Source organism: Watersipora subatra, chromosome 1 (genome assembly GCF_963576615.1).
Source record: "Watersipora subatra chromosome 1, tzWatSuba1.1, whole genome shotgun sequence".
NCBI classification, from domain to species: Eukaryota; Metazoa; Bryozoa; class Gymnolaemata; order Cheilostomatida; family Watersiporidae; genus Watersipora; species Watersipora subatra.
The window spans coordinates 9,486,395-9,503,024 of NC_088708.1; the positions used below are offsets into that span (position 1 = coordinate 9,486,395).

The 16,630-nt window shown below is 35.9% G+C and overlaps 2 protein-coding genes across 2 annotated transcripts; one reads left to right on the forward strand and one right to left on the reverse strand.

The window, feature by feature from the left end:
- On the forward strand, nt 1-3,143 carry LOC137385428 (leucine-rich repeat-containing protein 58-like). Its single transcript, XM_068071883.1, has 3 exons — nt 1-513; nt 2,184-2,587; nt 2,930-3,143. The coding sequence occupies exons 1-3, from the start codon at nt 23-25 to the stop codon at nt 3,130-3,132; spliced, it is 1,098 nt and encodes a 365-aa protein (XP_067927984.1). The 5' UTR covers nt 1-22; the 3' UTR covers nt 3,133-3,143.
- Nucleotides 3,144-3,214: 71 nt separating this feature from the next.
- On the reverse strand, nt 3,215-13,702 carry LOC137385427 (glycogen synthase kinase-3 beta-like). The gene is made up of 11 exons (XM_068071881.1): nt 13,503-13,702; nt 12,525-12,620; nt 12,326-12,382; nt 11,937-12,136; nt 10,830-10,913; nt 9,098-9,208; nt 7,328-7,458; nt 7,075-7,181; nt 6,490-6,683; nt 4,546-4,732; nt 3,215-3,740 (listed from the first exon to the last, which is right to left on the reverse strand). Exons 3-11 carry the CDS (start codon nt 12,336-12,338, stop codon nt 3,649-3,651), a joined length of 1,119 nt encoding a protein of 372 aa, XP_067927982.1. The 5' UTR covers nt 12,339-12,382; nt 12,525-12,620; nt 13,503-13,702; the 3' UTR covers nt 3,215-3,648.
- Nucleotides 13,703-16,630: the final 2,928 nt, after the last annotated feature.

Below are 16,630 nucleotides of genomic sequence, written 5' to 3' on the forward strand. Positions count from 1 at the left end.
CCAACGTCTAGTCGTATCAGGGATGGATGCTACATTTAATAATGCTGCGAGTGAAGAAGCTTCTAGTCGTGTTTTAAACCTATTTGAAAGTTTAGATTTATCCAGAAAACAATTATCGGAATTTCCTGAAAAAACACTACCAGCAGAGGAATCCAGACATCACGTTCGCAAACTTGATCTTCATCACAATCATATCGGATTTATTCCTCAAACAATTGAATCTTTTGCTAACCTCGTTGAGCTGAATGTTAGCAATAATGGTTTAAGCCACGTTTCCGAAGAGATATCTACCTTGCAATGTTTGCAGGCGTTTAAAGCAAAAAACAATTGTTTGGACAATGACTCACTACCTAAGACGTTTGATCAATTACATGCTCTCCAATACGTAGATTTGGGAGGAAATAGCTTTACAGAGTTTCCTCCACAACTTGTTCATTTGCCTAATATGCAAATTCTTTATTTGGGCTCCAACAAGATTCGGACCCTTCCTAGCAGCGTTGACAGTTTGCAAAGGTTAGTAATGTCATGATTCGTAAGTTATGATTTTAACTTCCATATTTTGATACTTTACGGTTGCAATATACTAGTAGGCCTATCGATACCTGGCTGACTTGACTAACGCTGTTGCACATCAAAGCAATCGTCATTTTGATACTCAGACTGAGATACTGGCTGTTAGAATTTAAAAAATGATATTTTATCAAATGCATCAGTAATTTCTTATTTATTCACCGGGTTGTTGTAGTTTAGAAATAGTTGGCATATTTTACCTACATTTAGTTATTACTATAATTTATACCAGGTATCTGTATATACATGTACAACCATTTAGTTATCTAACGAGTAAATTACCCAAACGATAGGTGTTGTTGAGCAAAATGGGAGTTGTTTATTACTAATGTAAACCTGCAACCATGGTAGGATAACTTCTATTTGTGAATTTGCTTTATAATTTAGTAACAATTTGTCATCACTGCAAAATATAATAGGCCTACCAACAATCAAGACCATAATTTCCTGATCATCAGTGCTGAGATGGATCTAGGCCTAAGTATAGTAACAGTTTTTTTATAATACTTTGTACAAGTAGTTCGTTATTCCTATGTACCGTGCTAGAATTCTTTTTATCGATGTAGAAGTTTTATTTCATTTTGGAATCTTGATGGAACAAGTCCATTTTATGAAACTTTGTACAAAATACCTATATGCGAACTTTTTGCTGTTTGTGATCAAGCTCAAAATAGCCGGAGATCTTTTCTAGAGCAGGCTCAGCTTGAAACGAAATGGTCTCACTCGCTCCAAAATTTACAAAATATTTCATTTATTAACATTTGAAAGTGTATGTTCGGGTGAAGCCATGTTTAAATACTAGCTAAAACCACATATATACATAATTAGCTCCGACTAATCAACCTGTTTGTATTGTTACATTGTTCATCCTATAAATGTTTGCAAATTGAAACAGATGAGGGACTTGCCAAAGCATTTTTGATGCCAGATTACTCAAATGCCATAGCATGAGTTTGTAGACTCAACAAAAATTAACTTGAGTGTTTGTGAAAACTCGCTCATGATGCGTCTGTTTATATGTAGGCCTATATAACTAGCCCATCCTTATATCACCACAATCATTCATTTTTGATATCATTGATTTGCTACATGATTATTTTATCACAGCTTGATTTGCTTTCACCGGCTTTGGTCAGTAAAATAAAGTTGAATTAAAAAACAGTAGAAGCTCAACCACAAACAAAATTTGTCAATGAGAATCAGTGTAGCTTCTGTGTCATGCATTGTTAAAAATTCTTTGTGAAGAAATGTCTCATTAATTACAAAAGTCAAGCCAAGCTCAATGGTTGTGACCATGGCATCTTTTTTGGAATACAAAGAGTTACTGAAAGACCGATTTCATTACAGACATGCTGTACTACTTTTGTAGATCTGCATAAATGTATACATTTCTTTTACTCACAGAAAAAAATGGTTGTAAGATCTACCAATAAAAAGGTGCAGGTACTGCTGATGCATTAAGTAAAAATGATAAACCAAGGTTGGCTCCAGAATAAATATTTCTGTGCTGCAATTGTTTAAAATTATATAGGAGTGCAGTTGTCTTAGCACTATTCCCTGAGCTAAATGCATCCTTCGAGTTTGCTAACTGAAAGCTTACGGTTGTGTTTCAGGTTAGAAGTCCTAAATTTGGGTGACAATCTTCTAGAAAGTATACCCGAAGAAGTTGGGTCTCTTCACAATCTAACAATACTAAATTTAGCTTCCAATCGACTCCACAGCCTTCCAAAAACCCTCATTCGTTTGGGAAAACTCAAAAGCCTGAGCCTCCACTCCAACAGATTAGCTACACTGCCACCAGAAATCGTGTCTATCAGACTTGAAGAACTGAGTTTGAGGAATAATCCTCTCGTGGTTAAGTTTATTCAAAGCATGACATATGATGTGCCATCCCTTTTGGAGCTATCTGGACGGGTTATCAAACTGGCGCACGTACCTTACAATAGTAAAGAGCTTCCCAATTGTTTGAGCCAGTATCTACAGTCAGCCAACAAATGCGTCAACCCAAGGTGCAAAGGTAGGTCTCACACGAAATGGTTATTGTAGTATTGTTCATTTGACGACTCTAATTTTCTCTTCACTTCCATGATTTTTAAAATGTTATTCCATGTCTTCACACGCAAATTTTAAAATAGACACAGTTACTTCATTCTTTGACCTCCCACTTCAAAATGAATGGATTTAAAATAAGATTTTAACACCCAAAGAACCGCTAAGGCTATCCTAATGCACTCCGGAGCATACATCAATTCGTCAGCTTCTCTTCCTGTGTTGAGATGTATCTTAGAAAAGTTGACTTTTGAATTTGATGACAATCTGTGGTGTCTTGTAGTAGGTAATCTTTACATTTATTTTGTAGGTGTATTTTTTACTGCAAAGATAGAGCATGTAAAATTTGTTGACTTCTGCGGCAAGTATAAGTTGCCATTGCTGCAATACCTTTGTTCCCCGAGCTGTTCGGATAAAAGACCATGGCTAGAAGGTAGTAGCGACTCGGAGTCAGAAACTGAGGGGTACATGATCGAGGCCAAGAGACGCATGAAAAGGGTGCTGTTGGGCTAGTTACGTATTCTAGTCATTTTTACATCAGAGCTATTGACACTGCAATTTTGTTGTTAGTCTCTTATAATGTTCTATATTTTCATAGTAAATGCATTAAATGTATGCTAAGAGCATATTTTTATACGTACATGGATGTATATATAATAACATTAAATCTGTACAATGTAGATATTTGTGCTCTTCATATTATGATAGGTTTGCACTCCCCATTCACATGTTAAAATAGAGATGAAATGGCTACATACATTGGCGGATGAGCCTCTGTACAAAATAGTTTTTACCTATTAGTACGCCGATGGCAACCAAGAGGAATAGTTAAATTTCATCTTGTCATCACAGTATCAGGGCAGCATCGTTAGTCGATAAAGTAGGATAAAGTGGTATATAAATGACTATACGATGGAACTTGGCCAAAAGAAGAAAATGCTCTAAACAACAGTTGAAATTTCTGTGTTGCGAAGTATAATCACATTGTTTCATTCATGTTCGAAAAGTAAGTAAGGCCAAACATGTCTCCTATACAGCCTCAGCCCCATTGACTGTTGTTGAACCTTGTCGTAGATGTGCTGGTATCAACTTGTCATTGAGGCTCTTCTCCACAGCTAGCTCTACAATAGTACATAATCAGGCACTCACAATAGTAGTACATGTACTTGAAAAGTACAGTAGTACATGTACTTGAAAGGTATTCTGAAAAGGCATGAGTCAGAGCCATTTAATGAAAAAATGAATTACCCTTGTCTCAACCTTTAGCAAAGGTAGGCAATCGGATTAAAAACTTGAGCGATTTCGTTGTGAATGTTTATGTAAAATGCTGTTTTAGTGGCTGTAATATTCACTTAAATGAAATGAGACTTCATTATTCCATGGCTTGTTGGAGTAGCCATCGCAATGGAAATATGCACATGTAGCTCCATACAATGTATATTGTTAGTATTGGTAGTCCACAAATATAGAAACATATTCGGGCTATTGAGGATAGCCAGCATCAAAACATCAACTTTCCCTAGCCAGCACAGCCTAAATGAATGTAACTCTCAAATATCTCCATCCAGTCAGAAGCAATTGTTATTTGACATTAGAGTTGCAGATAACTGCAATATTTAACAGCAATATTTGCAATGACAGCAAACAAGCAAGTAAATTTGCAATATCAATAATATAACAATAATATAGAACACAGGTTTTTAAAATCCCAACAGAACAATATTTTTTTAGCAACACATGCTGACTCGTCTAATCAATCGCAGATAAAACAAGTTTGAAGTTTTATGGACTTTTCATCAGACAATCACTGAAACACGTATAATAATTGAAATGCGAGGCACATTATCACCATAATTTTTGTACAAAATTTTAAATGAGGGTGATTAAATAGGGCCAGGACTGCCACTCGCGGAGTAACATTCTTACCTTCAGATGTGAAGTTGAACAGGGGAGGGAATGGTCTACCATTTGGAAGTTTTCCATTAGGCTCCCTGAGTTCATCAAAGAAACTATGCGAGCAAGCCTGCAGCGGGCTATATCTAGAATTTGGAGTGTAATCCAAAAGTTTACAGGCTAAATCTACTGCCTCCGGTGGCGTTCGGGGTCGAAATACCTGCGATAACAAAACAGAGCGAGAACTTATGCTCTGCTTTTAAATTGGCATACAGAATATAAGCTATACAATCCAAGGAGCAGCAATATGGGACACACAGATACTGTACACTTTTACTGCATTTTAATTGAGGCTTATTTTTCATGTTATTATTCATGCATGAAGCCAAGAATGCTGGGTTTGTACATGGAGTTTAGTAAGATGCAATTTGAAGCATGTTTCTTCCCATTTAGGATAGCGACTATGTCACTAACACGATCTTGAATTAAGCAGCACCCATAAGCCTATATAAAAAGGCTATCACATTTTAAAGCAAATAGCGAGTAAATATTGATTTATTGATTGACATTTCATTATCAACTTATGACAGTGTGAGCCAATTAACACATTCCTTACATAGGCATGACCTGCTACACACTGTGTGTGGGCATTCCCTCAAAGATCGAGAATACAGTAATGTCTGTTTGGCTAACTGAAAGCAGAAGCTGTGCCTGTTTCTAAGAACATTGCCGCGCAATGTCTCTGTGATCTTGGCTAGGGAGCTGGGACAACTGGAGACATGCCTAGTTGCGGAGAGTGGTTTAAAGTTGGATGCCATTCCTGTCACCAGAGGTGGCCTTTTTTGGGAATTGAACCCTGACCTGCTGTTCACATATCAGCCACTCTCCTAGTTACACACACTCTAGTAGAAGAGCCACCCACATATACATGAAGATGGCCAAACTTTTCTTTAGTAAACAAGATGAGCAACTTCCCAGCATTCTTATGCAGTTTTCACAAACATGGTAAAAATCCAAAATATTTCCAACCCTTACATCTTCAATTGCTTACCATTGAGTGCTTTAGTGATAAATCCTTGTACAACACAAAACTGGATTTGACAAGTTAGCTTTTATATTACTACTAGCTGTACTACCAAGCGTTGCCTGGGTAGTAGAAAAGTCTTTGCACAGAAAATTGGTTTGTATTTAACATAAAACAACATTTGCCATTCTAACTTTCAAACTACAGATCATGAGAGCAGTGTTTTGTGTAGTTGAAATAATGTAAGATAAAATTCAACATGTTAATGATTTTTATTTTGTTTTCTCAGTTTGTATTATTTGTATAAGTATCAAATCATTTTTCATTGCAGTGGAACAGACTTTTATTTAGCCATTACTTACTAGCTCACATCTAAACACCTTCGTAGTTGTTTTATTTTTTTTCCAAATTTATTTAAACTACACAAAACACTTCTCATGATATGAAGTTTAAAAGTTAGAATGATAAATGTTGTATATGTTAAATAAAGATTAACTTTCTGTACAACAAATTTTTTCTTACCCGGGCATTTATCTTATTTATTAATATATTTTTATGAGACAATCGCTGTATTTTACATATAACCAACTCTCTTATTATATGTGCATACAGTTTATGGTGTAAAATAGTAAAAATGCAAAAAGTTGTTTTCTCGACTTGAAACAAAGTAAAATAATTTACATAAATTATAATGGGAGAAACAGTTTCAAATTTCGGACTTTACAAATAACAAAAAGGACAAATAACTTTTCGAACAGCTGTTCTAGAATGAATTCTGGTCGAAATCCGCAGTATGACTGTAATATGATTGTACACACTAAAAGTTTCTTATCTGTAAAAATGTAGTTCTATACAGTACAGGTGACCTTTTACTGCGAAGTACATCGTCAAATCTGTTCAATTCATATCCGCGCAAAATCTGAAAATAAGAATTCAGATACTCCGAGCCTCACCTTTGCCCACGGATGCGCTTTGATCTGAGGAAATTTAAATTCGGTATAATTAGGGTTCATCTCTCGAATCTGCTCTCGAGTGGGAGTGCCGAGAACTTTGATTATTTCGACAAGCTGGTCTACTCCTGTATCGCCTGGAAAGATTGGCTGACCGAGCAATACTTCCGCGAGCACGCAGCCTCCTGACCAAATGTCTACAACACAGTCATCATTGCTAGAATAACTTGAGAACAGAAACATAGTCACCATCCATAGGATTGTCGTAGCTGCTCTAATCTAAAAACAATAGAATGGCTAACTGGAGGACACCTCCTAAGGAAAAGAAGTTCAGAGCACTGGTAACACACCATTCATCAACTGATAAGGCCTCTAACAGCATCTCGATACAAATGTCCCTCAACAGTCAAGTGGCGCCAGCGAACATCAACCAACTGTAGCAAATCAACATATCTCCTCCAGGGAGTTGACTAATGGAAGTTATATACACTCTTCTCTGACATTTGCTCGCATTCGGCATTTTCCAATAAGAGTAAACTCACTTCGCAATTATCCATGCTGTACATGACAAGCAATTACTCAACTAACCTATTTGACAAGTGTAGTCTGTTGCTCCAAATATTAGCTCCGGTGCTCGATAGTAGCGCGAACAGATGTAGGAAACGTTAGGCTCTCCTCTGACTAACATCTTTGCACTGAACACACAGATGAGCAAACAAAGATCATTATAAATATTAAACTCTGCTATATGATAGTCACATTGAAACTCATCAGGCATAAAATAACAGCACGGTAGGTGATGACACCTCAGCAAAATATTGCACCAAGATTAAAGACTAACCTTCCAAAGTCACACAACTTTAGTACACCTGATTCGGGATCGAGCAAAAGATTCTGTGGCTTAATATCCCTGTGGCACACACCATGAGCGTGTATGTACGCTAAGCTTCGAAACAGCTGGTAAATGTAGAGCTGCAACGAACGCAGTGTAGAGATACAAGACTGACAACACAGGCTCTAGGGCGCTTGCATCTCTAATTGTGTCTAATTTTTACCATCAAACTATTGCATGACTATTAGGAATGGGATGGTATCGGTAAAAAGAAATCCATTAGTGTTTCTACTTTATTGAAACAGCCATATAAAAAGGGGAATTTCCAGTGACATAGATTTCCAGATTAGATGGGAGCGACTCAAATGCTGCTAGGAGCTACAAACAATAGACATTACGCGCAGAATGACAATTCAAGAAGCAGACACTGTCTAACGCCTGTTATGGTAGCTTAAATAGGCTCTAGCTGTTTTTAATGGCAACGAAACGGCAACAAACAGTTAGGAGCACAGAGCTAGTGATTGTTTTATCATAAAATGAGCACGATCTGTAACACCAGCAAACTATTTATTTAATTTAGTTCACAGTGTATATACACAATACGTATACAGTATATACAATATATATACAATAAGAACATGTATGTTCTTGTTTGTCAAAAGTTACTTTTTTAACTAAAAATATGTTCTATCAAAAACTCTGCCAAGCAGATGGTGCAGTGATAACATTGATTTACGAATGAAAACCGGAAACGTAAGGAAGACAATAGTTCATGATTCCGTTATTGTCTCTAAATGACCAGTCCTCAACTGTACAAATGAGACAAAATATGAATACAAAAGCATAACAAACCTTTCGTGATTGCATATGAAATTGTCCCAATGAAAAACCTAGTCCGCAACGACTAACTCTAAATACATAAGCATAAAACCATATGTATGACTAATGTCTACCACAGGCAAGGTCCCTTTATTACCTATACATAGGTGGATACTTTACGGGAGATGGAACTCATAGCTTCATTTGGCCAGCGAGTCACCCAAACAGTGCACCAAATATTATAGATTTATATGCACATGAATATTATACCGGCTGCTATTAAACCACCTCACTGCTTTGGCAGTTCAAATACATCGACAAACTAGAAGAATAATACTACGTCACTAATAGTATATCACATACAATCATTAACAGAGACTGGTGAGGGCTGTGGTACAAAAAGAGTATCTACAACAGGGCTGTATAACGTCCATACTCCAGCCATCTATAAGAGAGCTCAAACTATGTATGATTTACATCGCTTTTGGGGCATCGTTATCTCTGCTAGAAAGAAAATCATTCCTCAATTTTGATGTCAAACAGCCGCAACTGGTGAAAATTATTTTTTAGCCTTTGAGTCAGTGGGGAGGAATGTATTTTTCGCCAGTCCTAATATTGCTGTTTGGTTGCTAGTAATATGTACAGTATATAAAAACATCAAAGCCCGTAAAAAAAAACAAAAAAAAACAAAAATTAATTTCCGTTTAAAAGTTCCAAACAGGAGAAACTAAGGACTGTATAATAATATCTGTTTCAAAATAGATTTTTGGTCAACTTCAAAACAAAGTTAAAGGAGTGGTGAGTTCAAGGTCATAAAACTGAATCATACAACCGAGGTGCTTGTAGAAGATCAAAAACAAGCATGGATTACCAAAACAATTAACTTGGAAGCTTTCCTTGCCTCTTGCCCTCCAGAAAAGAAATATGTAAGTAATATAAAACTATACAGAAAGTACTTACTTTTATAAACAACATTGGGATAGTTTGCTTGGCTTTGCTATAGTGTCTAGTCACTTTATATACTGTCTCTGGAACATACTCTAGGACTAGATTGAGATAAACTTCATCTTTCTGTAAAAGTAGTAGTTTACTCGCATAATTGAACGATGATAGCATGATGAACATGGATGTATGGAGGCATACACACAACTCATATAAACATCACAAAACCATACACATGATACGAACATGGAAATGATACAGAATACGAGCATACAATTAAAGATACACAGATACTGATACAAGCATACATATTACGGAAGCATGCATACGCCAGAATCATACATATGCCACAAGCATACATAATATGTGTACTTGTATCTATGCTTGTGATGCAAGTATACACGTAATACCATTATATGGTGATACCAGCCCACATGATTTTTGCAAGCATATGACACAAGTGAACATATGACACGCGTGTACACATGATAAATACATACAAATGATATGCAAATGCTTATAATACAAACATACATATAGGATGTAATATTATTGCAGTCAAATCTTGACTTACAATCACATCAATATAAAGATTTTATGACAAACTATGTAAAATATAAGCAAACATACCAAGTAATTTTAAAAACACAACACCGAGTTTCTTGAAACATTTCAGCTTTACAATCAGCCCATACATATATGCAGTCCTCCTGTACATGGTTTGCTTTACAATGCTCGAATAATATTAAAAAGCGCTCCATATTTTTTGTGGTTTTAAAATCATAGAAACCAAAATGACTAGTTGGAGTGCTAGTAGTGGAAAAGAAGAAGGCAATCCGTTCCTTCTAACGAATTTCCTTATGGATACAAAAAATTACACAAAAATATCGACAAACATTTTTAGATCAATTTTATATAAAATCTACAAGGAGTCTCATGAAAAAAGTTGCGCAAAAACTGCCTAAAACTACCGAAATTTGAAAATCTAACCGTTTTAGCTAAAGGTGTACTTCAAAGTTCATAGTCCGAGTATAGACTAGCTCTGTATCTCTAACATCACCTCTACCTACGCACACACTATCCGTCTCCTATATTACTATGGAGATGTCACAGTGGTAAAGTCTATACATTTTACAAAAATCGTTACGGAGTGCATAATTCTATTTGAATTGTGAAACAATTTATAATCATTTGGTAATCCAACTTGTTTATGAGTTGTAATGCAGGTCAATTGTTGATCCATACCAGGTAATAAATATGCTGACAATACAATAAGGATAATGGACAATCCAGCAAGGATGCCATGGAGGCCAATTCTCATTGGCCAATCAGTTGGTTGAATCGATGCATCATTCGGCAGACTCGGTGTGCATAGCCAGAGCGAACATCTGCATTATGCGTGTCGACGATGCATGTCGAATATGCATGTTGACTGTGCAATACGTCAATGCCTGTAGCCAGACCTTTACGCCAACTTTTCACAGTTTAAAAATGACAAAAATATCAGAGCTTATTAACTTGGCGTCAGGGTCTGCACATGATAGGAGGATACTGATGATATATATATATATATGTTATATATATATATACAGATATATATATATATATATATATATATATATATATGCAATAGAAATGATACAAGACCTTTATGATGTATATATGGAGAGTAGAAACGATAAAAGTACACTTATGACAAATACATATGACAGATTTGATAGAGAATGGAAAGGCAAAGAAGCTAACTTACTTTATCACCACTCGAGTAGAAGAAATATAAAAGCTTGACAATGTTAACATGTTCCAGTTTTCTCATTATCTGCAGCTCACGGTTCTACAAAAATTGTAACTTGTCCAGCGATCAATCAGCAACGATACACTAACCTTTCACAGTAACCTTTCGCTTGTTCTTCCAGGTCGTTACACTCGATGCACAAAGCAAGGCAATAATGAGATGACATTAGTGTGTAAAATATTTTAACTAAATGATTTTGCTACTTCTCCCCAACCAGTCTGGGAAATGTATAGAAGATTAAAAGTTAATCGACAGCACAAATCTTTATTGCATTAACAGTAGCAGGTAGCAATATCTAGTGGGGTTTCCATAATATTTTGTGTGCAAGAACATTTTCAAATCGCAGAAATGAAAAGAATTATTTGTGATCTTTGCAAGTATAGGGCAAAAACAGTTGCAACGCTATATATATATATAACTATATTTAAATGGTTCATTTTTCAACTCGATTATCTAAAATTATCAATTAAAAATTTTTATTCAGGAAAGCAGAGCATACGGTAATAGGTTTTTAACATACCACTTCCAATAGCAAATTTTTATGGACAATATTTTAAATTTCCAATTTGTGTGAAAGAGCGATTTATTGCTAGCATACTCCACAAGATGTACGCACAGGCCGATTAGTGTAATTTTATAATCGGTATTCGAAAAGCAATGTGTGACCTGTAAGTATGACGCAAACTTCTTAAGTATTGCTGAATCTCATTCGATCTTGCATTATAATTATCTATAGTTGGGTAACCATAACGACGCAGCGTCACGACTATATGGGGGAAAATTTACAAGAATAGTGGCCAACAGAAGTGCTTTTGTCGCAAGTTCATGCATTGGCTAATCGTTGGCGTTAATATCTAATATCATACGTCTATGTTTAGCCGAAAAAATGATCACTTGGCGCTGGTATGGCGAGTGTTGTAGTCCCCAAAACGAGTATTTTGTTTTTCCAGCATCAAAATCATTGCTGAAAAATAAAATATCGTGTCTCCATTATTCCGAATAGACGCAATTGTAAAATGCTGTCAGTTAACTTTGATTGATTAAGGTCTACAAAATGCTTACCTTAAATCTTTTGTCCTGGAGAACTTTTTTAATAGCAACATGTTGAGAGTTTTCTGTAAGTCTAGCCTGATATACAACACCAAAACTGCCATTTCCTATAACCTTGGCATCTGTATAAGAAACTTCTATAGGCTGGTCCGGCCCTGGGCCTGGCGTTGCTACCACAGTCGTTACTTTGCTGCTGCTACCATCTGATGATTCTGCAATGCAACTCGCTGCTTAGTTCTGTCTACATTAAGAGAGTGTGCACATGAAAAACAGCTCAACTTTGAATGCTAATGATTATGGAATTCTACAGCTTTCTGAATTTTATGTAAACATACTGTTATATTTTACTACAATTACCACTAATATAGTTTGACTGGATAGTATTATTATCACAAACTTACTTGAGTTTTTCATAATGTAGAAGGCCAGTCAGACTGGCGCTGGAAAGCCAGAACCTCCTTAAAAATAAATAACAATAAATATAATACAATTCATATGTTGAAGTGATACATCTATTGCTACTAAACACAACATATGCGCGGCGAATGTTATGAGCAGCATGCATAATTCTGAACTACTAGAAAAAAGAACAAACCATACTTCGTGAATTTATGTTTGAAGAGAGCTGGAATTAGCTAATCATGATTCTTGTGATGCTTTTTCATTCCGGAGCAGGCAAGGATGTCAGCTCAATCACTAAAAGAATCAATTTATGAAAATACTGTATGGTAATCTTGAGATAAAGTAAAACACATCAACCATATTTGTTGGGTTCTAAAGATTGTCCAATGTTTAATCATCGCCTTACCAATTAACGTTAGTTTCTATTCTTAGATCAACTTTTACTTGAGTAAGTTTGATTATATTTAGAGAGACTTGGTGATCTTTAAGATATGATTTCACAATTTGAGTAAATTTATAAAATTCACCAATCTAATGAATATTTTGCTATACATATAATATACCATTTATAACCAAGATAGGCTTACATTAATGTCACTTCATAAAATATGGTTTAGATTATCATGGAATGACAAGATAGGCCTAAGCCTTGTTTAATAAGAAATGATTAGTCTTCAAGTGAAATCATTTTCTAGTTCGATATTCTAAATAACATGCAAAAAACATGAATAGCTAAAATGAAACTTTAGTAAAATAAAGATTTCACACGTTACTTGATAATACGCCAAATAAATAACAATTAAGTTAGGTTAATAGCACATGCATGTCCAAGTTACTCACAATGTTACTCTTAAAACCTCATTGTATGTTAAAATACATTGTTAACATAAAATGATGTCATTTAGAGTGGCCATATAAAACATACAAACATGGTTTTAAAAACTCATTTAGTTGTACGGATGAAAGTTCCGTATGATGAGATGCCGTTCCACAAGAAAAAGACACAAGAGAACGAACAAGAGATTTGCAAGACTGTTCTGATTGTGTCATCTATAACTTCACACATCATTGTCAATGCTATACGATTTACATACACACATGTGACGGTCGTAGTAGTGTTTAGGGGACATTTGGCAAGGAATCTTCACTACTACATCGTAATATTTTAATCCATACCTACTTGGCTTTGGTCTTGCATACAACGATAACTCCAGCAAAATATTATGGTGAATCTAGTTAATTATTGACAATCTATTATTTAAGCTGAACAATGATTTATCATCCGACAAGCATTAAAAAATAGACAAGTCGTTTCAACAACCAAATTCAGCTTAGCAACTTGTCTCTATAGGCTCTGCTTGGCTCAAGACAATCCGGAGTTCGCGCAACGATTGACCAATACCATTGCCGTAATAGGTGATTCGGGTAATATCGGCCAGACACGTAGCCATTGGCGTCAAAAAGGTGGACTCGCGATTAACATAAACAAAGATGTACGGTTCAGTTATCATTCGATTACAATCGAAAAACAATATTAGATTGGTAAACGTGTTCAATTGATAGCCTTAGAGATTAGTCACTTGCAAACATATTTCTCCCCGATCGACGGTAAAACAACGACTATTAAAACCGCACTCTAAACTGTTGTTCGTTATAATTTCGCGTGTAGGAATGAGAAAACAATCCTTTGGACGTGAAATGATGAGTTAGCCGACTCGGTGTAATATGTTATCTTGGATCAAATAATTTATAAAATGTTGAAAGTATTAGAACATTTAGCAAAGCATCTGCATTTATATATACATACATTTTTGCTCCAACCATTGATGATTAAAGATAATCGCCTTGATGTGACATCGAATAAACATTTATTTGTACAATAATAATTAAAGCAATTGGGAAATGGTAACAAATAGCAATAGCATAACGGCAAATCCTATGAACATTTTTAGTACCATATCCAGTACGTATATTAATTTTTAGGGGAGTAAAAAATGTTGTGTTTGTTACACCGCTATACATATAGTTACGATGCATTAGAACTGCAGTGCGAGATTACTGCACTGCAATCTACTGGGCATTTACCTTGAAGTGTATTTAGGTTAGTGGGCTAAGAGGGGTTGTCTGATCCCTAACCTTCTGTTTTAAAGTGAACACAACTCCTAGCGTGTTCCTGCTTTGGTCAGGGGAAAATACCACATCCTTTGGGTCCTGACAAGTGGAAATGACCAGAGAGATGCAACTGTTCTGCTGATGCACTATGATGCTGATACAATCTGAGATGCTGGTGCAATCTGAGCAATTTTCAGCCTAGTTTCTTATTGGAAATGATGCTTGCTGGTGCACTGTGTTGCTGGTGCAATCTGGGAGATTATCAGCCTAACTGTTAATTGAGGATGGTGCTTGCTGGTGCACTTGTGTTTGCTGTTGCAATGTGTATGCTGGTGCAATGTGTAAGCTGGTGCAATTCAGGTGAAGTCGAGCTAGTTGATGTTCGTAGAAAGATCCAGTGAAGGTTGCAGTATGTCTTGTATTGCGCACAAGAATGAACATATCCGTACAGGCAGGGTATTTATATCTTAGAGGGCAGGCCTTAGCAAGTTCAACCAGGTTAAAAAGAATAGCTAGGTACATATGAGTTTGTAATGAAAAACAGGCCCACCTTCAATACATGATAAGATAATGGCTACACATATGACTGCGCATACAGAAACAAGGAATAATAATGGATATGTATAATTGGTTATTTGTATCAGTCCACATCAACTTCCACAACGCTTCAATTTACTTTAAGCCTAGCAATTTATGCATAGGTCTACTGCAAATGCACATTCTTCAAAACTCGACACTGCATGAGTATTTGAACTGCGTTAGTATAAAGTTGATACTGTGGATCAAATGACACTGCCAACTTTGTATCTGCACTGCAATTTGACTGTTACTGCACATTGCCCAAAGTTTTCACCACAATTGATGGGGTTTGAAAGTTAAAAGCTGAACAAAGATTTCAAATGCTATGTTTAACATGCTCATGAACTCGTGCTGTAACTCCCATACATTTTCAGAATAAGGAGTCAGGCATTATCATTATTCTGATAAAATTGGTCTTTTCATAGTATTCTCACTAACAATATATATTAAAACCATAACAAATTCTCATTTCAATCATGTACAACATACTAATTGCAATCAATTTGTTTGGCCATTCATAGTCAAGGTTGAGCAGCATTCACACCTTGGAATTGTGTTTTGGCTGCATCAAAATCAACCTGATATCTAATTCTGTGATGAGTTTGTACTAAAATGTGCTTTGCATGTATAAATAGTGTAAAGCAAGTTCTCACTGTAAATAGCCCTGCAAAATACACACTAGCAACACTCTCACTGTATCTAGTCCTGTACAGCAGGTAATACCGCCACTATGTGAATGCTGTTGCAGTCTTCGACTGACAATACCAAAATCTGTAAATACTATTAATGTCTGCAGGACTACAAGAATCCTCGAGTTTTTTCTAGGTTTGCAACTCTTCTTTTATAGAAGCCATCATTCAAAATGCTGTCTATTTTCCATTTGAGGACAAAAAATTAATGTTGTCATTCTACATTGTCTCTCTCACCAGGTTGAGAGCTAATCATTATTCAGGCTAAATTTCTCATTAAAGGTTGACTTGCAACGAAATTCACATTACAGTTATTTGGTATCAAAAGATTCACTGTGTCTTACTCTGCTGTGTTGTAAGTACCAAATATGTGGAAATGTGATTACAAGCTTTTAAAAGCTAAAAAACGAACAGTTAATCGCCGCCATCACAAAGCTGCCGTAGATTAGAATCCCTTTCCAAAACGGCTCAAATGGGGCGTAGCTGAACGAGATGGCTTCTGTTTACACTTTCATGCAACCTCATTCGTCCAAATATTTTCACAAATACACTCCACGCATTCAATAAAACCATGTCTATTGTCCTTACGCCGTCTGTTTCATGATCATTGTAATGCTGTCATTTTGAGCACTGATATCTCAACACCTACCGTAAAAACTCGTTTAATTTTTTAACCTTAGCTCGAAGTAGTGCATATCATTCTCTGATAAACATGACGAGTCTGTTGGTCAGCTGTGATGGTCGAGAAATGCTGCAGAAATTATTTGCGCTGTATTGCAGGAAGTATGGGTCACATGATCAGATTACGACTAGACCAAGCCGAAATGAAACAGTAAACTAGCGAGCATCTATATTTGGTAAGGGCTCTTCGATAAAACCCGAAGTGTTTGTCATAAACTAGTGCTATGAAGTTTTATATTGAGC

What these genes read in the sequence shown, in the direction of transcription:
- LOC137385427 (XM_068071881.1), bottom strand. An exon ending in TCTACTCGAGTGGTGATAAA is followed by an intron (nt 9,209 to 10,829) that starts GTAAGTTAGCTT and finishes CTACTTTTACAG; the next exon opens with AAAGATGAAGTTTATCTCAA. An exon ending in TCCCAATGTTGTTTATAAAA is followed by an intron (nt 7,459 to 9,097) that starts GTAAGTACTTTC and finishes CGTTCGTTGCAG; the next exon opens with CTCTACATTTACCAGCTGTT.
- LOC137385428 (XM_068071883.1), top strand. Translation starts at nt 23, where the DNA reads ATGGATGCTACATTTAATAATGCTGCGAGTGAAGAAGCTTCTAGTCGT. An exon ending in AGCGTTGACAGTTTGCAAAG is followed by an intron (nt 514 to 2,183) that starts GTTAGTAATGTC and finishes GTTGTGTTTCAG; the next exon opens with GTTAGAAGTCCTAAATTTGG. An exon ending in CGTCAACCCAAGGTGCAAAG is followed by an intron (nt 2,588 to 2,929) that starts GTAGGTCTCACA and finishes TTTATTTTGTAG; the next exon opens with GTGTATTTTTTACTGCAAAG.